The 23,845-nt window shown below is 49.1% G+C and overlaps 1 protein-coding gene across 1 annotated transcript in view; it reads left to right on the top strand.

Moving 5' to 3' along the window:
• Window positions 1–23,845, top strand: part of Med27 (mediator complex subunit 27) — a 186,486-nt gene that overhangs the window by 148,126 nt on the left and 14,515 nt on the right. Inside the window, exons 5-6 of the mRNA XM_059259930.1 lie at window positions 10,467–10,574; window positions 20,982–21,023. Of these exons, the coding sequence (XP_059115913.1) occupies window positions 10,467–10,574; window positions 20,982–21,023 (150 nt within the window). The remainder of the gene's footprint in view (window positions 1–10,466; window positions 10,575–20,981; window positions 21,024–23,845) is intronic.

Genomic DNA, 23,845 nt, shown 5'->3' on the forward strand with positions numbered 1-23,845 from the left:
ACTGACAAATGAAAAAACCAAGAACCAGGTTTAAAATCCAGGTACAGAAATGGCAGCTCAATGGCAGCTCAGAGAGATCCCTGGTAGCATAATGTTTATAGGAATACACAAAAAACTAATATGCAATGCCTCAGTTTCCCCGTGTCCAGCTTAGTGCACACAGTTCTGGAACTGTGTTCTATATAAATGCAAAGTGTTAGTGTTGAAATTAGAGTGGAGCTTAGATTTCTCCAGGGAGGCCTGGGTGAGTTGAAGTCCAAGGTTTAATTTATTTTAAATCAGGTTATAGGAACTCACAGTTTTCGGTACATTTTATGTTTATCTTTAAACAAACTCAGCTTAATTTTAGGCCACCCTAAACAGAAGTAAAATGTTTTTATTCAAACTACCACATATATTTAAGGGCACAGATAACTGCATTATCCAACCCAGAAGGGCCCAGGTTAGGCTGTGGACATGTCTCTTTTGTAGTTGTTAACTTACTACTGTTCCCATTTTCAGCTCACACAACTGTGGGGCATTTTTTCCATTCATATTAATTGGATTTTAAAGTGACCTTGTCCATGTATTGATTTGAATTAAAATTTTCTACATCAAGGTCAAGTTGGCATACATCCTACAGACAAAATATTAAAACACCAAGTGCTGCCTAACACGGTATTGACAGAAAAAAATGGAAATTTAACAAAGCCAGGTTTACCCCAGAGGGGACCGTCATACCATTCTAAGTGGATTGGCAGGTCTACGTGGAGACCACCATCACCTGGTCCCCAACATCACGGGGGGCACTCCTCCTTTAAGGAAAGAGCATCCTTGTTACTCAGACTGGCTTTAAGGTGAGCCTTCAGCTCCATGAAGGCCCCCAAGGAAAGAGGGTCTGTTGGGATCCTTTAAGCAGTGTGGGAGTACCCCTAGCCCTTTGTCATGAGTCCAATCTCAGAACTGCCCCTCAACATGCTTCTCTTTGCCATTTCAAAAGTAGCTCAGACTTTATACAGGGAAGCGATCCTTTCCCTGTTTTTTTCATCTCAGTAAATGCCCAAGACCATTCAATTGTCTGGCGCTCAACCTGGAGACTTGAAAGATCCCACACTCTTCTTTTTCCCCCACATTCAATCTAATGGCAAAGTATGTCAGTTATTTGGTGGGGTGTGTGCGTGCGTGCATGCATGCATGCATGCATACATGTGGAGGTTAAATGTTGGCATCAGATGTCTTTCTTGCTCACTTTCTGCCTTATACCTTGAAACAGGGTGTTTTATTTCTCTCCAGAGCTCCCCAATTCAGCTAGTCTCACTAGACAGCTTGCTTCAAAGGTCCCCTCTCTTGTGCTGGGATTACAGGTTGGCAGTTATGTGGGTGCTGGAGATCCAGACTCCAGTCCCTGTGTTTGCATGGCACGCACTCCACCCACTGAGCCATTGCCCCAGCCCCAAATCATGTCAGTCCGTGGCATCGCCCCATCCCTACACTGGTGCTACTTGAAGCTGCCCTCTTCCCCGTTCATGGTCTCTTCGTTTGCTTCCGTGATCCCTCCATGAAGCAGATATTGTGTAACAGTACACTTTAGACATATCACTCCTCTGCCTAGCCCTGCAAGGCATCCCTTATCACTCAGAAGTCAACTCCCTTTAGGCAGGCGGATCTTCAAGGCCAGCCTGGTCTAGAAAGCAAGTTCCAGGACAGCCAGAGCTATTAACACAGAGAAACCCTGTCTGGGGGATGGGGGGGGGGGCAGGCAGGCAGGCTCCCCATCAGAGCCTCAGAGACCCTGTCTGACTCAGGCTGCCCCACACCCCCGAGTATTTGCACCTGCTCCCCTCTTGCCCTGCCCTGCACTTGGCTAGGGCTGCCTTGGTCTTAGGAAGCTTCAGTGAAACTTGAGCCCACCCTTTCCCCTAGCCTTCCTGTCTTCTGACAGAGCAATTTTCCCCACCACCCCTACCCTCCAGGAATGTCCAAGCACAGGAGTAGGCATCTCTTGCTCACTTTCCATCTTGGCACGTTGTGGGTGCCTAATAAATATCTGAGTGTACAATGCAGGCTGCCAATATGTCACCATCTCACTCATGTCATTTTCCACACGTCATCTTTTCCTGAACATGCCCTTTAAGCCGTCACTGTTTTGTTCATTTCCTTCAAAACAGCAGTGGCTCTTCATCTCTTACCTGCCTGTCGCCTGCCACTAGACCACTAGCTCCATGAACTGTCTGTTTCATTGACCTCTCTAGGTGCTAATGCCTGGCCTGCACATAATACATATTAACACGTAGATGGAGGAAGGAACACAAAGGGCAAGACATTTGGTAGTTCTGGGCTGTGTCATCTGCCTGCCTGTCTCTCCAGCCTCCTCTCCCCATCCCTTCTCTCCTCTCTTTCAATCCTCATAGTATTGTCCTTTCTCCCTTCAACTCCATGTTTTCCTGTCTTCTGCTGCAAAGAGGCAAATTATCAGGCCTAACCAGGATGTGCTCCAGCCCAGCCTTCCCTGCCAGGCCACTGTGTTCCCTTGATCCCATTGCTACATCTAGTCCGTCAGGTTCTTCACACAGAGTACCTTGGGAGGGGCCTCATGCCTGACAGTCATGCTCTATGCTAGCTTCAGATACAGGCATGTGCTTTGGAAGGTTGCTTTCAAGGCTGTCCGCAGCGCCCATTGTTTTTAGTATGGTTGGCAATCATTGGCTGATTCTTCATCAGCTAGCCTGTGTCCATCCTCACTCCTTCTGGAAGGGCTCTATACATGTATGTATGTAAAACTTAGAGTCAGCTGGATTTGATTTTGATGACCCCTAACAGCACAAGGGAAGCCTGAAGGAATGAGCCCATGGGAAGCATGGTACACCCTCTTCTTTCTTTAGATTTCTGTCGTTGAGAGGAAGACAGATAGGATTGTGAGGAATTTTATGTCTGTAATAGAAAGTGGAAAGTGATTTTGTAACTCTCTGTTACGAGTCTTTCTGTGAAATTTGCCAAGTAGCTAGGTCTCCTGTGTTAAAATCCCCCTGCAATCAGTGCAGCTTTGGATTTTCTAGAGAGGCAAGAGTTAAGGAAAGTTTAGAGTGCTCAAACTGCTAATGTTGATGGTTCCTTAGCAAATGACTCCAGTTTACCTATCAATGGACTAAGCCACCTAATGAGAAATAAACTTTATTAGGCGGGGTATTTAGTAATTATTCAAAATAATGACAACAGTAATATCACAATTGCCACCATGTAGTGAGCTAAGGGCATGGTTCTGGGGGACAGTAGCACCAACTGTGCATCCTCACAGAGGCCCCACCTTGAAGAGGAGGCCAGGGTTCACCGGGTGGCTTCTCCCAGGCCATACCATTCTGTTGGTGGCAGAACAGTATATGAACTGCATAGCTCCTGTGTCTTCACCCTGTGCCTTGGGGCTGGCAGGGATGACCCTACAAAAGTCTAGCTGACTCCTTGCCTTATGCTTAGCAGTCCTAGCCACCTTGTTCTGGAAGGGCTCTATAAAGCAAGAGGTAGCTCCTGTCAACCGGCTAAAGAAGTGGGGTGCTTTCCAAGGAGGGTAACTTGCCTAGCCACACTGCCAGTGGGGCAGAGCCAGGGTCTGCACCAGAGTCTAAGGGAACACCACTCTGTCTTGTTAGGCAGACTCACTTTACCTGCTGAGTTTCTGTGGTCCTTATCGACAGAACTAGAAACCACCACCACCCTTGCAGCTGTTTGACTTTGTGTCTCAAACCTAACTTCCGGGTGGGAGTCTCTTCCCAGTTTGAGATTTCCTTTCTTAGTTTGCCCTTCCTGTATGACATGGTGCTGTACCATCGGAGGCACACCTGAGGCCTTCTCTTGCACATACCCTGAATATGGAGAGACCTGGCTCTTTTCTGTGTGATCCTCAGTGTGCCCTGGTAGTTCCCTAATCACAGCCCCACATTCCCTTGGAGATGAGCTTGCTGCCCTGTCCTCAGAGAGTCCACACTCCCGTCTTGCAGAGTACGGCAGACAGTCCATGCTCTTGACCCCATCCTTGCCAGGCCTTGAGCCTCTCAGTCAGCCTGGCTCAGATGTTTGTGTCTCCAGGCAGCCCACTGTTTCCTAGAAAGAAGCAGCGGACAGAACTCTGCGTCCGCACACTCCTCGCTGCTGCAGCTTCCGAAGCTGCTGTTTGGAGGACAGTTCTGCCCAGCATGACTCTAGCAGGGCTGCACATACCCAGCAGCTGTGTGGAATCCAGAAGGCTGGCTTTTTTAAATGCACTAAAATTAGACGAAGCAGGTACATTATTAGCGTCTTATCACAGGGTTGGGAGTGTGCACAAAGCCATAGGTGAGGGAAGCCGGAGTCCTAGGGAGTGGGATTTAGAGCTACTTAGCACAGTGCCAGAGAAGATTGCTGGGAGGCTGGAGGGTCAGGTGACTCCTGGCTCTGTGGTCACTGTTGCTGGCATTTGGATTCCTGGGCCAGGCAAGATACGGGGAAACAGCAAGAGGTGGCTCCTGGCCTTGCACAGAGAAACGGCGACCTTGGACTCAAATCTCCAGCTTTCTTCTGTTAAAAATGGAAATAAGACAGCTGGCTGGGCTGCCTCCTGGGTTCTTAGAGGAGTACACTGCAGCCATGCAAGCATGCCCCATCCTTAGAGAAAGAGGTGAGTGTGTTATTCAAAGGGAAGGCCCCCAAGAAGCTGTGCAAAGCCTGGGTGCCATGGTGCTTTTTTTCCATTCCACAACTAAGCACCTTCCTTGGAGGAGTGTCCTTGGAGCACCCCTGGGGACTGCCCCTAGGCACAGCTCCCTCCACCCTGGCCTTTTTAATTCTGTCATATGGCTCTGTGATAGAGCACCATCCTCCCTCAATACTCTGCACGTACACCTAGTGCTCTGCATGAGTGCATGCCACTTTTATACTCAGTTTATCTCTTTAACAATGACAGAGGTGGGATTTGGAGAGGTGACTCAGTAGTTAAGAGCACTTGACCCAAGTTTGGCTCAGCACCCACATCAGGCAGCTTACAACCCCCTGTAATTCCAGCTCTAGGGGAAAAGATGCCCTCTTCTGGCCTTCACAGGCATTCACACATAGGTGGCATACAAACACACAGGCACATATACCCATAAATAAAAATAAATCTTTAACAGTGGTGATAAAGGTAGGGGATAGAACCTCTGCAGTTACTTGATTCTCTGAACCAGTGTCTGGAGCCAGCAGGGCACATCTCAGATGATAAATAAACTCCAGTCGGTGTTCTTTGCTTCGTTCTAGTCCTTCAGAATTAGTGCAAAGGAAGTTCCTTAGGATTGTAGTAAAGAAAAAAATGACTCCTAAACCCCTAGAGGTGTGTGTGTGCCTGCCTTTCTGCCTCTATACCCCAAAGCATTTTTTTAGATTACTTTGACCTTATTTGTATGGAAAAAGCATTCATGGGTGGCTTTATAGGAACGGTTGGCTTTTTTAAAATAAGACGCCCTCTCTCCAAAGCAGGGCTCAGAAATACAGCAGCTGTCAGAAGAGCAAATCCTGTGTTGTCCCCTTTACCTCCAGCACACATGCACTGTGCTGGGTCGGGGGCCATCTGGCCTGGGTTCCTCAGCATGTAGTCAGCATACCTCCCCCAAATCCTACACTTAGCTATTGCTCATCTCAAACTGCTTTGACTGCACAGACTACAGGAATGAGTGTTTGGCCGTCTCCACTGCCAAGAGGAAGTCACCAGTAGGCTGACACTTCAGCCACCAAGTCTGTTGGGTTTTTGTCAGTGACAGAGCTGAAGCAAGTATTTCTTCCCTTCTCAACTTTCCTCACACTTCCTCTCCTGTCTGTGACATCCTTGACCACAGTGAGCTAGGATCCTCTCAGGAGAATGCAGCTTGACAGGTAGCTGCCGGTGACCACCATCCATCCAGAGCATGGCTAACCCACTGGAGACTGGCAGTGCCAGCACTTCCAGACATTGTCCCTGGGAACAGGAGGCCAGCATGGAGGCCTCCTGGTACCTTTCCAAGTGACCTCTGGTCCCTGCTCAGGAAGCATTGCTTCCTTGACTGTCTTTAAGTGTGCCGCTTACACTCACTGGACCGACTGCCACAAAGTGGTGAGTGAGCTCTCAAGAGCTGTGTTGTTCAGTACAGAAAAGTGTTACCTTGGCAACAGCAAGCCTGCTTCATTACCAGATGGCATTAGCTTTTATCTGTGACACCCCATAGCCATTGCCAAGAACCAACCCATAGCCCCTGTCAGTGAGCATCTTGCTTCTGACTATGGCAGCCTTGGCTGGAGGTAGAAAGATGTCCACGGCCCATCTGCAATGTACTGTGTCTATCTGTCAGAAGCCCAAGGTCACTACAACCTGGTGCATCCAGATATGCTAGAAACTTGTACACTCCACATGGGAGCATCTAGCTCACTGGGTGACAGTAGGGCTAGAGAGCACGTTGTAGAATGTGCACCCAGCTCCATACTGATGACTAGTGTTGTCCACTCCACCACGTCACACTTGGAAGGATGTTTTGTGGTGCACCTCACCCTGTGATGAGCGTTAGAACTTGCATCCCTTTTTTTTTTTTTTTAATTTCCTCAACCAGCCCCTCCCCGTTTCATTCCACTTCTAAGCAGATGGGCGTGGGAGACTGACTTGTCCTGTGTCATACTTCCTGTATGTGGCGCCTGTGGGGTGGAAATCCATGCAAAAGTACAGGCCCTTGACCTGTTCTATACAGCAAATGGCCATCACTGGGGTCAGTGAGATCTGGCTGATCAGCCTTGTGGCAGTTTTAATCTTCCCTGACTTGCAGGCTGGCAGGTGCTTTCTGCCTAGAATTCATTCATGAGATGCACCATTCTGTGCATCCTGGAGGTTTAGTATCCCGGTCCACAGCTTCCCTCCAGCCTTGAGTGTGGCAGCAGGAGGGAAGAAGAGCCCAAGCGCTGGTCTACTGGCTGGGCAGTGGTTCTGCTTCCATCTTTGCTGCTAACTGGCCTCAAACCATTGCACCTCGACTAATTCCAAACACAGCTTCAGGCTGAGGAGCCATAGCTACTACTGAACCCTTCCCCCAGACGAGCCTCTGCAGTACCATGCATCTGGCATCGCCTGCTGGCCTTCTCCCAATCCTGCAACAGAGGTGCTTCATTCGGAGGTGCAAGGAGTCCAAGCCTCCCGAAAGCAGAATCAAGACCCAACTCAGTTTGGATACAGTGTCACCAAGAGCAAGCTGAAATTCAAAAGGTCCTACCTAACTCTGTCTCTCCAGCTTAGATGGACTCCAGAGTCCTCTGTCACAGACTTCATAGAGCCTTGTGGAAATGGAAAGATAGTAAAATAAACTAGTACAAGTCTGCTCAGTACCAGCCAGCCCTCACACACGAGTACAGTGGGCCCTCGCCAAAAGCCCAAACCCCAGCCTCATCTCCTGGCTGCCTGTGGAAAGTGCAGGGTGAGACACAGCCATGCTCCCTGGGGAAGCATCTGTGAGTGCAGACTGGAGCCTCGTGGACAGTAACTGCTTCCACCTCTTCAGCCAGCAAAGCAGGAGAGGGAGGGCCGGCTCGGGCTGGTGAAGTGCATTGGCATCACTTATGGTCCACACTTGGATCATGGTGTGAGCAAGTTCTTAATCTTTTCAAAGTAGCGTTTAGAGGACTGTTGGAGATCTGATAACTAGTACACCAGATGTTTGCTAGTGTTGGATAGTTGCTGTTTTCTAGACATGAGGTCAGTCACAGTTTGGCTTTTTTGTTTGCAAAGCCCTTGTCTCTTAAAGATACGTACTAAAGTTTTTACAGAGAACTGATACCATTTTTGTTATTTGGTTCACGGTAGTATAGGGAGAGGAAAGGAGGTAGAGGTGACACTAGGTGGCCAGGAGTTGGGCTCATAGGGGGTTTTGGTTTTGATTTTATTATTAGATAGAGTCTCACCAGGTAGCCTTGGCTAGCTTGGAACTCTATAGACCAGAGATCCACCTGCTTCAACTCCAAGTGCTGGCATTAAAACCATGCACTATCACACCCTACTTACTGCACTAAATGTTTTGTTGTTGTTTAACCAAGTTGGGGGTGGGACTGGACAGATGGCTTGGCAGTTAATGCCTTTTGGAGAGGACCTGAGGTCTGGTTCCCAGCACCCATGTTGGACAGCACAAAATTACTGGTAACTCCAGCTTCAAGACGTCTGACTCTGGCCTCTGAGAGCGCCAGCACAAATGTGCACAGACCCACCTACCCACAAACCCACACGCATACACATATTTTTTAAAATACAAATTAATCTGAAACCAACAACAACTTGGAGATCAGGCATGGAGGTTCACATCTGTCATCCAAGCACTCGGGATGCAAGCGCACTTGGTATGAACCTGCTGGTGCTCGCTTGCACATGGATTGGAGACTGAGAACGAAGAAGGCTGTAACTAGCACCATGCTCGCAGTTACCATCCCTTAGGATGACGAGGGGGCTTAGCAGGTAAAGGTGCTTGCCTCCAAACCTAACAACCTGAGTTCAGCCCCTGGATCTCACATGCTAGAAGGAGACTCCCACAAGTTACCTCTAACCTGTACACACACACACTGTGGCACACATGCATCCACACGCATAGATGCACACCATAAGTAAATAAAATGTAGTTTAAAACAATAATGTTGCCCCCACATGCAGTGGCAGTACCAGAAGTACCTACCGCAGCCATGTTTATATTAGGGAAACTTGGAAACACCTTAAGCATGTGGCAGCAGGAGAGAGGGTAGCCTCTAGGTAGGCCAGGTAGCACTTGGTACTGTGTCTGAAGACTGTGTGGCAATATGGAGGAAGACCCATGGCATAATTATGTCAGAATTTGGTTTGCAGTTCCATATACTTGTACGTGTCAGGAATATGAAAATCATGTGACAAATATTTAAGAGTCCCCAAAACCATGAATGGTAATCATCTTTAGGTGGAAAGTTTGAGCCATTGTCTTCCTTGTGATGCCCTTAGTGTGCATCTCTAGGATCTGTCTCCAGAAACTCAAATTCCTGAGAGAATTTATCAGTTAGTTAAAACCATCTAGATTCGGGTGTTTTTAGAAGTCAGTTCTCAGTTTCTAAAGCTTCTAAGCTGGCCTTCTGTGTGGTGGGGAACTGGCCCTTGGTCTTCAGGTCTGCATCCCTTGTAGCCTGGGTTCTGCTCTGCCCTCCTTCTTTTTCAGGAGGCCCCTGCTGATCCTGCCTTTGTAGTCCATTGGCATCCTTAAGCTGTGATTCTTGGGTACACAAAGAATGTCACCTATTAAAAGCACACAGTAAGATGTGTTTGTTAGCATCCTTAAATGTAAACAAGTGTGTCTTAGCTCTTTCTTGCCATGCTTATGTTCCGCACAGGTAAGGCACCCAAAATGGAAGGAAGCATCATCCCAGCACCTGTAAAGGGAGCTAGGTGTCAGAATGCTCACTAGCACCCAGGACTGCTCAAGGAAATGGGAAAGTAGTCAGCAGAGACAGGCAGAAAGCTTTGGGGAACAAGAAAAGGATGCTTGAAAGTAGTCTCTGGACACGGTCAGCAAGTTGGCCTGGAAGGATAGGCTTGCTGTGTAAACTGAGACTCTCCTAGACCAGCAGGGTTTCCTTTCAGCAAATCTGAGATCTCTGGTCCCGTCAGAACATCCAAGACCACAGGCCTCTAGTGGGCTCTGGACCAGGTCTGCCTGAGTCCAGAAAGAAAGGCAGCATTACTGCTATGACTCTGAAGGGCCTGACACTTCCTTGGCATTGTGGGAGCCTTTTTAGATGTTTTCTTTTGTGGGTGTGTGAAGGGGGGGCGGATATTGAGACAGGCTCTCACTATATAGCTCTGGCTATCTTATAACTCACTATGTAGACTAGGCTGGCCTCCGAACTCAGAGATCCACCTGCCTCTGCCTCCCAAGATCCACCTGCTTCTGCCTCCCAACAGCTGGGATTAAAGGCGTGCGCCACACACAGCTTTTTAGGTGTTATCTTAATCCATGGTGTGTGCTTAGGTTCTGAGAGAGTAAAGCACTTCCTGAATGTCAGGGCCATGTTTCCCTTCTGGATAACATGTAGCCACTTTCCTTTCCCTTCGGTTTACTTTGACATTGTTTCTCCACTTTTCACCAGGCATTAATAGGCAGCTTCACCAAGGGGTACTGGGTGCCTGTCTCTGCTCTCTGCACTGTATTCCATGTATTCCAATCAGAGGACCCTGGCCTTGGAAAGTGGTGGAGCAGGTACTCTATCTAGCACGCGATGAGAGATTAGAAGGCAAAGCTGTGGTGGCGATGGTGTGAGCGAGGCTATCATTACAGGTATTACAGAAGAGTCTGCCGTGCCAGGATCTGTCAAGTACGTTAAGGTTAAGCGCTGAGCCTTCCCTCCATGTCCTCGGCTGCCTCGCTCAGAATTAGGATGGTTTCTGCCTCTACCATCTCGCCTAGCTCTGTGTGGTTTGCATGTTGTGTATAAGCCCTCACATGCGTGTACTCGTGTTTTGACAGGTGACCTTGGGAAAGGTTTTGAAAGTGATTGTCGTCATGAGGAGCCTGTTCATTGACCGCACGATTGTGAAGGGGTATAATGAAAACGTCTACACAGAGGATGGTAAGGTAAGCATCCTGGAGTCTTGGACAGGGTTTCTTCTCTGTCTCAGAATGGAGTTCCGAGTGAGTGATATTAAAAACCAGCAAATCAGCACTGAAGCAATCCACAAACAGACTAGTCAGCATGAAGATGAACCCTTGACAAGAACTGTTTCATTCTCCTCCACTTGCTAGTTCAAGCCCGATGCCCTCGCTTGAATTTCTAATTGATCACCTTAGACCCCAGTTGCTTCATTAGACATGTCTTCTGAGGAAATAGATTTTTTTTCCCAAGTCAACCAGCACATCAATAGCCCAGGGTTCAGCATTCTGCTTTTCCTAGAGCCATGAGAAAGACTCAGGTTAGTTTGACACAACCCAGTGACACTCTTTCCTTGATGCTCACAGTGGCCCTTGGGAAGTCCCATCTCAGCTGCATGCTGAATACCTCAGCAGGAAGACTGCTTCTTCCTACAGGTGATTTGTCTCCCAGAAAGCTTCCTCTCCACAGCCAGACATGCTGAGGGCCCCGTGAGAAGGCAGGTGCTTCCCCAGGGGATGGGTCTCCTGGGGCCTTCACTCGACCTGTACTTTCTTGAGCATGCACTCTCCATCTGGCTCTGTGGGAAGCAGCGGAGGACACTAATGAGGGCTGACAGCCTTCATTTGTGTCTGCTCCCAAGCGTGATGAGCACCTGCCCCACAGACCCACCCAGGCTCCCCCTGTCACTCTCCAGCCTGAGACCCCCCTCCCTCTCTTGGGACCTTTCCCTTTCCTCATTTTAAATGTTAACATGTAAATGTGTTTGGTAATAGCTATTGCCACTCAATGGCCACATTATAATGAGAATAGACAGTTCTTGAAAAGCAGGTGGTAGATGGGCTTAGCATGTGACAGGTGTACTAGTGCTGTGCTCAGGTTTACATTTGAGGAAAGTACCCAGCATTCCCACGGTCCACAGACCATGACTACCGGAGAAGTGATGCTTCTTCCAGGTTCTCTGCCTGGTTTATATAGGTCTCCTGGTTGATTTCAAATCATTTGCGGAGAGATTCCTTTTCTTTCTGGGAAAATCAAACTGTCCTTGGAGCAAGAGTGAAGAGTGAGGGTGACCGTTTGGTGGGCGTGGCCTGCATGGGATTCTAAATTCTGCCGGGTCAAGCAGCCGGGGTTCCTGATTGCTGGCCTACTGCAGAAACCAGGCAGGCCTAGTGTGTGCCTCCCGGGAAGACTGGCCAACAGTGGGCATGTAGAAGGTCGTTTCTCTTGAGTCCTTCCAAGCTTCGATTGGAAGATGCAGTAGTCACAGCTGGTATGAACCTGCTGGTGCTCCTTACACACATGGATTGGAGATTGAGATCGAAGAAGGCTGTAACTAGCACCATGCTCTCAGTTACCAAGGCAGGATGCAAATGAGCCACCCTCCTAACTCCGTCCAGGAGTGGAGATTCTGCCAGCTGTGCGTGCTGCTGGTGAGCTGCCTGTGATGTTCTGCTGGCCAAACCCAGATTGTCCAGTCACAAGCAGGGACACCCGCACTCTGCCCCTGGGGAACACTCGGAAAGTAACGGTTAGCACTTTATACCGCACTCAAACAGGAAATTAGGATGTAGTCTCTGCTGTGTCCCTCTTGACGCCCTCTCTGGCAGCCTGCTGCAGCAGCTACAGCCACACTTCCTTCTTGCCCATCCCTCCCTGCCTCCTGCTTCCCCAGGGTTCTCTCCTCCCTCTGCCCACTCCCCTTAGCTGTTGTCAGCTATGTTACCCACACAGGGATCACTTCCTGTCGGGTCTCAACTCTTCATCTCCTTGACTCAGATTCCCTGCTGTCCCTTGTCTTTGGTTAGCCATTCCACCACTCAGTTGCCTAAACCTGCCTGCCTGCCTGCCATCCCTGAGGACTGGACTGTCAGCAGTGCTGGCTGTCACCTCTCTGAGATCCCACCCCCCAGGCCCCGCTGTCTGCCCTCTGCTTCCTCATTCTCACTGTTGCTGATCTGATACCTGCTCTTGCCAACTCACATCCAGACTCCAGGCTCCCTTCCCTCTCACGGTCTGTCCTGCCCTCGGCCTGCAGATTAGCCTCCCCAGAGTCACCCATGCATATATAGGGTTCTCTTGCTTCCCACCATCCCAGTATTACTCGGAGCAGCCTTCCCAGAGCAGGAGGTAGGCGTTAATAGGTGTTAGGTACAGGACAGCCAATGCCCCCAAGTTTAAAAAACCCTGGGTTACAAATAGGTCCCCCTCTATCTTTATTTTGCAGTCACAAGGATAGAGCCTAGGGCCTCTCACAGTTAGGCAAATGTTCCCTCCAGCTCTGAGCCATCCCCCCCTCTATCCCAGCCAAGAAGTTAAGTGTCTTTAGACATTCTTAGACCCTTTGGTTTATACATGTGCCTTATGAGTGTCTAAGAGATGCATATTTTTCTCACGAGGTCACAAGTTCTTTTGTGGTCCCAACTTTGTCCTCAGAGCATGTGTATCAGCAGTTGGTACAACATGTTTCTGAGATCTGGCTTACAAAACAGGATCCAGACATCTTTGCAAAGTCTGACCCTACCTGCCCCCATTCTCTGCATGTGTCCAGCCCCCACCCCCCAGCCTTGGTGCCCACCGTGGCCCCTAGAACAGCCAAGCTGTTACACACATTTGACCATTCTTCCTTTCCCTCCATGCTTGCCCTCCTAGTCCACCTGACAGACTTTTACTCTTTAAAAATGCTTTACATATTTTCCCCAGGGCATGCCTCCTTCAATATCTCTCCCCCTCCCTCCCTCCCTCCCTCCCTCCCTTCCCCCTCCCTCCCTCCAGCCAACCCCCATCTGCCAACAGAGCTGGCCTAGTGGGTGTAATTCCTGTACTTGCAGTGCTCAGCCTGTCCCCCTGGCCATGCTTTGCCTTAGACACTGCTCTCAGACTCTTGTACAGAGAGGGAAGCTGGAGCTTAGGGTGGGAACTACTTATGCAGACCAGTCCCATGACTATGCTAAGAGTAGACCCTAGTGCCTGCAACAGCCTGGAAGCACTGCTATGTCTGGGAGAGAGGCTGGTGGGATAGCCCTCCTGAGGTGAAAAGACTTAGCCAGAATGGAAAAATGAAGAATCAAGAAGCAGTGGGCATTGGAACCATAAATGATCAGACTAAAGGGGTACGTACACATGAGCCCATATGCACACCCTGCTCATGAAAGATGGCTGTTTCTCCACTATACAGAAGAAATTGAGCATTTTGAGGGAATCTGGGCTTGAGGATGGCTGGCCTCAGAGTGTGGTGGGACAGGAGAACTTCTTGGTCCCATTTGCACCTATGTACATGGGCCCATGTAGCAGGTAGAGACCTCAAAATAAGACCAAGCAAGGCTGCCAGGGCCAGGCCTCGGTTGGCAGAGAAGCTCTCCTCTGGCCTGCTCTCCTGACACTGCTCCTCGCCATCTGGTTAGTCCCAGTTTCTGCAAGCACTTTACAAAGGAGAAGACTCTGCAGGTATCAGTTAAGTGCTGAGCCTGGTGTGTGTGCACACACTTGTGTCACACTCCTCAACAAAGCCTAAGATTTGGAAAACACCACTGGACTTGAGGCCTGGTCTGCAAGGACACAGTGTCCCTTGCAGCTTTGCTGTGGGGAAGATGCATCCCTGCTTTTGCTGAACTGGAGCTCAGCCTGGGTATGCTGGATGGGCTCAGAAAGCCTCTGTGGCCTTACCCTCCCGTCCTGCGTGGTTGTCCAGCACGTTGTCTTTAATGCTGTGGTAGTAGTCGGGCGTTCCCTTCCCCACACCCAGCTTCCAGACCCAGCCAGTCTTTCCATCAACATCCATCCTGCATACTGTCACCTTGCCCTTTGCTGTAACAGCCACTCCTTGATGCCCTGTCTCTTTACCTGTGATGCATATTTTTGATATCAAGCACCAATAGTCTCATTCCTCTAAGAATAAAACTGCTGTTCAGACTCACCAACCACTATTTGCTGTAATCAGGGAGTGAGGGCCGTGACTCAGCATGCTAACAGGCAGGGTGTGGAACACCTGGCCATTGTCCTGATTCTGTATCAGTCAGACTTAACAGATGGAAAAAAATAGAAGTGTCTCGGTTGAATTTATCTTATTAGGGGATTTAGGTTATGTTAATGCTATAGCTTCATTAATTACCCCATATCAATAAAAAAGGCAGCTTTTAGCCTCGGAGCGTAAGAGAGGAGAAGAAATGGCGTTATCAAAGGGAGCCTTCAAAGACAGCCAGAGCTGTCTCCAGGGTAATTTCTGATCCTGCATTCTTCCCACTTCAAAGTTGGATGTGTGTGTGTGTTTGGGTCGAGGGGGTTGGGGGAAGCTTGAATCTGATTTCTCTAATAAGTGTTGGCATCAGCCCCGTTTGATATTAGATGCAGGGAACATTTTGATTTGTTATAGCCTTTGAAATTGTTCAGACGACCTTCAGAAAAATGGCCTCTTGTTACTTCTGGGGAGAAGGGTGAGCGCCGGGAAAAGGGAATGAATCCAGCTGGGTTCCTGTGCAGAGGGTGCCCCGAAATTGTGCTTTCAGCAATTTCTTAGTAACAAATGCATGTCCTGATTGAAAGTGAAAAGTTGAAGAAGAATAGAGCCGTAGCATTGTGTTCCTGGTGAGAGTCGTTTCCTCTCTTCTACTGGGAGAGTGGGCAGACTTAAGAAGATGACCACACACAAGTTTCCATGACTCTGAAAACTTGGCCAACTGCAGAGAAATCCTGCTCTGGTGCCCAGTTGTATCCTTCACCCAGACTGACACGTCTGTCACCCGTTGGCCTTGCAAGACAGACATCCCTTTAAAGGTTTTCTTTAAAGGTTGAGGCCCCGCTGCGGCTTAGGAGCTTCATTTGGAAGTGTCCATTTTAGATCATTTAAAATTCTCTGTGTGTGCCGCCTTTTGAAATGAAATAAAGAATTGATAACTTTCTGATAAGCTGCCAGCGCTTTCGCATACTGCTAAATGAATGTTAGCGGCGATGATTGGCACAGCAGCAGGCCTGGCATGGATTTGTGAGGCTGATTCTGCAGGAGCACCCCCAGAGTTGGACCAGTGACATTGTAGAGGGGCCCCTGAGTAACGTCCCCGTCTGAAGTCAAGCTGAGAGGCAGTCTCCTCCCAGGGTAATCCCTGGGCCTCTGGAAACGGGCCTGCTCTCCAATTTCCCACTACTTAGCTGTGATGTTGTCTGAGCCTCAGCTTCCTCATCTGTGAGTTGGAAGAGATTTCTGTGTGCCAGTACTAGAAGGGGGGCCCCTGCCGACTGCAGAGGAGGTAAGAGATCAGCAAGGACAGAGTGACCTTGCCTTTGGCATCTGATCTTGCTTCCAGCGTTTCTTTGACATCTTGGTGTTTATCCCGAGAGCAGACGTGAGCACCCCACTCATCTACAGGGTTGCATTTTACTCCCCTGAAAATAGACCCTACTCACACCTGAACTGTGGTGCCCGATCCCCAGGCTGCCCCCAGGAGTGCAGCTTCGTCCACCAGGCTCCACGAGACTGACTTGGCCCTTTCAAATCCTTCAAGCATTGCCCAGTATTCCAAGGGGAGTTTCACTCTCTTCCTGACACCCCAGTTTAGAATAATGTCTTGTTCACTGAGCTGAAGGTTTGCAGCTTCCATAATGTTCCCTTTTTTAATATTGCAACTAGCAAAAAAAAAAAAAAAAAAAGTTAACAATGCCTGCCTTTGCACCAAATACGGGAGAGCTAATAAATATTCACTGGGCTCAGCCTTGGCTTCCTGAAATGAATTTCTGAGCTCTCCCTGGCCCTAAGGAGAGACAGGGCATCGACTCCAGAACGCTCATTTAAACAGCTTTCTCTGGCATAAACCTAGCGGAAGATCAAGTATAAGCCACCTGCCGCAGGTTCCCAGCAAAAGGAGAGCCTATTGTTACCGGGTCCCTTCCTCAGCCATGTGTACCAGGTAAATGGACTGTATTGTCCAAGGCCTTGCTGTCCCAGATGGTGGAATCATCCCCTGGTGTTCTGAATAGCATATTTAAACCTTTCAAAAGGGAGGTGTGGTGAATAGGCAAGGCGTGTTTTGGAAATCCACAATTAGGCTGCAGAGTCTATCTTAATTAAGCCCCTGATCTTTTCTCTCGAGGTATTTTTTTTTTTAATTTAAAGATTTTGTAGATACTGAAGGTCTCCTAAGATAGTTGTTTAAGTCTGCAACTTTGAGTGTGTGCAACTTCCATCTCTGTCTTTGTGACTGGTATCCTTGTCTCTGTGTTGTGTGTGGTGTGAACGGGCAGGAGGCGTCAACAGTGAGAACTGCCGGCTGGAAAAGAGAGGAGAAAGAAGTCTCTTCCAAGTTCCAACCCCGATGCTGCTCTTCCTAAAACACCCATTTAAAGTCTGGTGCTGTGGTTTGGGTAGAACTAAGAGATGCAAAGTCACTCTCGTTTGCCCTGTGTTCCCAGGAAGTCTTTAAATGCCGCATCTGTCAAACCCTGGCCTGAACTACACTGAAGTCACCTGACCTGACTTCTCCCAACACAGTGGACAGTGTGGGGAATTAGCAGTGTGTATTCTTTTATATTTATTTATTTTGTATGTATACATGTGAGTGCACATGCAGAGGTCAGAGGACAACTTGCAGGAGTCAGTTCTGTCCTTCCACCTTGTGGGTGCTGAAGATTGAACTCAGGTCATCAGGCCTAACAGCAGGTGCCTTTTCCATAGCCAACTCGCCGGCCCTTTGTAGCTGAGGTTTCTGGCAATTACTCTTGTCACTTTGCCCTACACACTGTCAATCACTAATGCCTGGAGATGTTTCAAAGTATCCTTCCCATCCATTGGTTTAAAGGGGACAGAGACTAGAATTTGATGTTGCCTCTCTGGGGTGAGGGGTGCAATTTGACATTGGGGATGTGCTATTAGGAGGGAGTTATGGGGAACCAGGAGGGATTTGACGTAGGTGGTAGAGTACCTTTTCCCAGTAACATGCATACATGCATGACCAAAGATCCACATTGTGTACCAACTCTGGAGCTGGGCTGCCCCCCTCTGCCCTTCAGCACCTGAGACTTAACAAGAAACCAGTCACACGTGGGCAGGAGCAGGAGAAAGGAATGCGTGCCTGGGTACAACCCAGCTTCTAATTTCCAAGGACTCTTGCGAAAGCCACATTGTGCAGTTTCCTCAGAACAGAAAGGACTCTGAAGTACCTGGCTCAAGTGCAGCACTCACTTCCTGTGGCTCAGAGGCATGTTCCCATGCAGCCACTTCTTGTGTGCCTTAGTGCTGCAAATCAATGCAAGAGCACACAGGCCTGAGCTATCCCAGGTCAGACTTCCGCTGTGACCAGCAGTCAACCCCAGAGGCAGGTCCGGGAGACCATTCACTGGCCATTTCGATTTGCTCAGCTCCTGACCTCATTATATTAAAGTCACCTGTCTAGTACCTCTGGGACACACAGAGGCTTCCTTACTTATCACTAGCCGTGAGTGGCAGCCCAGCTCCTGCAGTCTCTGTCTTGGGGTAATTCTGGGTTTGCCATTCATCATTTGTTCTGAAGTCTTGAAACAGTGAGAAGGCATGGGTTACCGTGCAAGCTTGGGAAACCAAAATGGTTTCAGTTAGAATAAGCCATTGAGGGAGGGACTGTACGTGAGACCCCAGTGTGTGAGGACTGGGCTGGTTTCTGTAGCTCTGCCCACATCGCATCCGGGACCTGGTGCTGCTTTGTTTGTGCAGTGGAGTCTCCTCAGATCAGGGCCTCCTAACCAAGACAGTGCCAGAGCCCAGCAGGAGTGCTGCTAAAAACAACAAGGTGCTGCTTCCAGCCCTCTAAACTCAGCCACTCCAGTGGGGAGAGCAAGGAATTTGTAAGTTAAAAAAACAAAACTCCCTGGTAGTGAAGTGGGTGTCTGACTCTTGCCTGCTCTTGGGACCCTTTTCCTCCTACTGGGTTGCCTTATCCTGCCTTGATATGAGGGTTTGTGCCTGGTCTTACTGTAACTTGTTATGCCATGTTGGGTTGATATCCCTGAGAGGCCTGCCCTTTCCTGAAGGGAAATAGAGGAAGAATGGATCTGGGGGAGAGGGGAGGCAGGAGTAGGGAACTGGACGGAGTGGAAGGAGGGGAAACCACGGTAGGGATGTAATGTATGAGAGAAGAACAAATTAGAAAAACAACCCTCCCAGGGGCTGCCGGTGCAGCCGGGTGATGCCATCCTACCGTCTGTGAGAGGCCTCTCCAGGTGACCTTGGAGAGGGGTGGCTCTGAACTTCCTCCTCATCTGGAAACCAAACCCATCCTGGAGATTAAATGAAAGCATGTATGGAGGGTCTGGTGTGGTGCCTAGCATGGAGCAGGTTCTCCTTCACTCAGCAGTGGCCTAGTGATGCCTGTGGCGTGCCGGGCCCCAGGACCTCTGCCCACTGAGCTCACATTCTGTATGGGCCAAATCAGGAGCCAACACAAATAACAGCACTTCAGATCGGGTCTTTGGTGTTAGAAAAACTTCAATTTTTCAAAGGGTGAAGAAAGTAGGTGTTGGGAATAATATTTTGATAAGTAACTTGGGAAAGCCTTCCTGATTATAGTGACATTGAGCTTTGAAGGAAGTCCAAGAGGAGCCATGTGCAAGCTTGTGGGAAGGACAATCTAGGCAAAGAGCCTAGGGTGACTTGGCACTTCAAGGGATGCAATCGGGAAGAATCAGTGTCTTTCTTTCTTTCTTTCTTTCTTTCTTTCTTTCTTTTTTTTTTTTTTTTTTTTTTGGTTTTTCGAGACAGGGTTTCTCTGTGTAGTTTTGGAGCCTGTCCTGGATCTTGCTCTGTAGACCAGGCTGGCCTCAAACTCATAGAGATCCACCTGGCTCTGCCTCCCGAGTGCTGCGATTAAAAGTGTGTGCCACCACCGCCTAGCTGAGAATCAGTTTCTAAAGCGAGCTGGAAGCTCAGGCCGTGGGGCCTGGAGATTGATGACCCATAGCCTTTTATTTCATTTCATTTTTTTTTTAATTAAGGAAATTTTTTTCATTCATTTTACACACCAATCAAAGATCTCACTCTTCACTCCTCCCGCGCTCTCCCCCCCCCCCCCCAGCCTCCCACTTTCCCCCAGAAGAAGGCAAGGCCTCCCATGGGGAGGCCCATGCAGTAGAGGCAAGTCCAAGCTCTTCCCCCTGCCTCAAGGCTGCACAAGGTGTCCCATCATAGGTAGTGCACCAGGGATGGATTCAAATCGCACCACCAGGGGGCCCCCCAAGCAGATCAAGCTACACAACTGTCTCTCCATGCAGAGGGCCTAGTCCAGTCCATGCAGGCTCCACAGCCGTTTCATGAGTTCCTACTAGTTTGGTTTGGTCATCTCTGCAGGTTTCTCCATCATGATGCTGATGCACTTGCTCATAGAATCCCTCTTCTCTCTCTTTGACTGGACTTCTGGAGCTCTGCCTGGTGTTTGGCTGTGGATCTCTGCATCTGCTTCCATCAGTCATTGGAGAAAAGTTCTGTGATGATAGTTAGGGTATTCACCAGTCTGATCACCGGGATACACAGTTCAGTTCAGGCACCCTCTCTACTATTTCTAGTAGTCCAAGCTGGGTCATCCTTGGGGATTCCAGGCAGCTTCACTAGCACCAGGTTTCTCTCTATCCCCATGATGTCTCCCTCTATCGTGATATCTCTTTCATTGCTTTCCCACTCCATCCCTGTTCCAGCTTAACCATCCCATTTCCTTATATTCTCATCCCCTATCCCCTACCCTCCATTGCCCACCCCTCATCCCCTGTTTACTCATGGAGATCTCATCTATTTCCCTTTCCCAGGTTGATCCTTGTTAGCTAGCTTCTCTGGAGTTGTGGGTTGTTGTCTGGTTATCCTTTGCTTTACTTCTAGTATCCACTTATGAGTGGATACATACCATGTTTGTCCTTCTGAGTCTGGGTTACCTCACTCAGGATGATATTTTCTAGTTTGATAGTTTCTAGTTTGCCTACAAATTTCATGCTGTCATTGTTTTTCTCTGCTGAATAGTACTCCATTGTGTATATGTACCACATTTTCTTAATCCATTCTTTAGTTGACAGCATCTAGGTTGTTTCCAGGTTCTGGCTATTATGAATAGTGCTGCTATGAACATAGTTGACCATGTGTCCTTGTGGTATGATTGAGCATTCCTTGGGTAAATGCCCGAGTGGTATAGCCGGGTCTTGAGGAAGATTGATTCCCAATTTTCTGAGAAACCGCCATACTGATTTCCACAGTGACTGTATAAGTTTGCACTCCCACCAACAATGGAGGAGTGTTCCCCTTGCTCCACATCCTCTCTTTATTTCATTTCTTAAGTCACCTGGAGCTTGGTGAAGAAGAAACTTAGGCAGGCCGTGCCCCTTGGGTCCCACTCTGTCACTTTTGTTTCCTTTTGTTGACTGAAACTGATGCCGGTTCTCTCTCCCAACAGCTTGACATATGGTCCAAATCCAACTATCAAGTATTCCAGAAGGTAAGTTTTCCTCTCTGTATCTTACTCGGGAGGCACAGGGAAGCCAGGAATGCTTTTGGGTATAAACTTTCTCAACTCAGTGAGAGGGAAAATGAAAGGTTGGGGCTGTGGCTCAGCCTAAGTAGAGGGCTTGCCTAGAAGGCACAAAGCCCTGGGGGACATGGTGGCACACACCTGTAACCCCAGCACTTGGGAGGCAAAAGCAGGAGGATCAGGAGTCAGGATCATCCTCTACTGCACAGGCTACTGCCTGGGCTACTTGAGTGGGAAAAACTGACACAAAGCTTCCCACTGTATGGCTCCATTTATATGACATGGGTAAGTAGTTAGGTTGGGGCCGTAAATCAGGTTGGTGGTTGCCTGTGGGTGGAGCAGGAGAATAGCCTCAAAGGGATACCAGAGGGCATGTTGGAGTGGTAGCCATACTTTGTTTCTGAGGTGGTAATGGTGAATGTAGTATCAGCCCAGAGGACTGTCTCCTCACAGGGGTGACTTACTGTGTGCGGTCCAGACTACATTGAGGCAGAAACTTCCACCCAGTGTTGAAATGCCGTTTCTCCAAGCCTGTGGTCTTGCCCAAGTACATGGAGGTGGACTGAGAGAAACAGGCAGCACAGAACCAGCCAGTGCACTCTGCCAGCCACCTGCTCTCACAACCCTTGTTTGGCTCTTTCCGAAAACATGCATGAAGAACTGTTGAGAGAAATGAGAGAGGGCTCAGCGGTAAAAGAGTGCTTGTTGCTCTTCCCGAGGACTTGGGTTTCATTCCCAGCACCCACATGGCAGCTCACACCTGTCTGTACCTCCAGTTCCAGGGGATCAGGCATCCTCTTCTGGCCTCTGAGGGCAGGGAGCACTGCGAGCACACGGTGCAGGCGAAACACTCATACACATAAAAATTAAAGTGAGAAGTGATGTGAGAATTCAGCTCCCCAGCTCCAAGAGGGGAAAGCTCCTGGCGTGGCCTGTCCCCATGGTGTGCGTGGGTTCACTGCACACCTCTAAAGCACTTGGGCCAGCTCCCCACAGGCAGCAGTCCTGTCCCCTGTGCTCTGCACTGGCCTCTAGCTCGGCTCTGGCCCAACAGCTGCCATTTCATTTGTTCCTTGACAAGGACTGGTTCTCTCCGGCACCCTTTCATGTTGCCAGGCACTGTGCTAGGTCCTCAATACCAGGGAAATAACACAATAAGACAGGCTGTCAGGGGGTTGTGCCAGAGGACCAGAGGAGGAGCGGCCTTCAGACTAGAGTGGCCAGGAGGAGTTCATGGGGAATCTTAAACAAAGAGCCCCGGTAGGCGAGTGTCTGTCTCAGGGATGGATGGGGACAGAATTTGGATACTGTTCTCTGGTAAGAAACACTTGAGGAACCACTCAAAGTTGGGACCCTTCGCATGTTCTTTCCATGAGTAGGTTGTGCCCAAGGTGTGCCAGGAGGCATAGGCCTTTTCTTTTTTCTTAATGTGGAATTTGCCCTTTTAAAGTGAACAGTTCCTTGGAGTTTGGTGCCTTCACATGTTCGGCAGCCTCCTCTGTTTAGTTCACTAATATGTCACCTCTATGAGGGACGACCCCTGCCCAGGATGCAGCCAACAGAAGGCATGGTGGGTACCTTCTCATCACCCCGACTACGGTCCAGTTTGCAGTCATTCATAAGCACAGCTTGAGGCTGAACGGTACATCTTAGGAAGTCTCATGACCTTGTCATGCCTGAGTGAAGTGTGTTCCCTGAAACAAGGAGGCTACCATGGGCAAGTTGAGAGCCTAAACCAGAGCCAAGGATGTTACAGTCAGTATCCAGCAGGGAGACAGAATTCAGGAAGCAGAGGGATGGATGCTGGTGCTCGGCTCTCTTCCTCCTTTTATTCTGTACAGGACCCAGTAGATGGAATGGCACTGCCCACATCCAGGGTAGACCCTTCCTTTTTTAGTTCAGCCTTTCTGGAAAAACCCTCAGACCCGCACATAGCTGTGTTTCCCTGGCAACTCTGAACCCAGTTGGCAGAGATGAGGCATCACAGGTACCAGGGCTTTGGAAGATGTCAACAGTGGTCTAAGGGAGCAGTTGGCATTTGAGGTAGAATTAGGTGAGCTGACCAAATATGTACCCCACTATGGTGGCTTCAGTAAGATCGCTAATTAGTATAGTTTGAATGTAAACTGTCCCCCACAGGGTTATGTGTTTGAACTATCAGTCCCCAGCTGGTGGCACCATTTCAGGAAGTTGTGAAACTTGGGAGGTCAGGCCTAACTGGAGGAAGTAGGCTGCTGGGAGGCAGACCTTGGGGTTTATGCTTCCATCCTGTTCTGGAGTCCCAGCTGTATACTCGTGCAGCCAGGGAGCCCCCTGCTGCCATGCCTTGCCCTCTATGGAACTGTACCCTCAAAGTGAGCCCAGAAGAAGCCTTTCTCCACTTTGTTGGGTACTTGGTCACAGTGCTGGGGAAGGTACAACAGGCCACGGTCGTCCCTGCAGGGTCTGTCTGGGCTGCCTTTCCAGTTCTGGTATAAAGCTCAAGATAGTTCAAGAACAGGGGCATTACTTAACTGAGAACATCACTGGTCTGGGCCTGCTAGCATTTCTTCACCCCAGTGTCCGTAGAAATAGAACCAGATCTAGCCTCATTCCCCAGGCCAGAAGGCACTGTGATTGCCACACCCAGCCTTCAGTGCCTAGGACCTGTGCAGGCTCTGCACTCTTGCTACGTTGCCAAGCTAGGAGTGTTGGTGTGGCTGGCATGGGTAGCATAAGCACCATCTCAGCTATAAACACTGGTATTCTCTGTGCTGTTCTTGACAATTTTCCCTCCTTGTTGACTTCGA

This window comes from Peromyscus eremicus, chromosome 4 (assembly GCF_949786415.1).
Source record: "Peromyscus eremicus chromosome 4, PerEre_H2_v1, whole genome shotgun sequence".
NCBI classification, from domain to species: Eukaryota; Metazoa; Chordata; class Mammalia; order Rodentia; family Cricetidae; genus Peromyscus; species Peromyscus eremicus.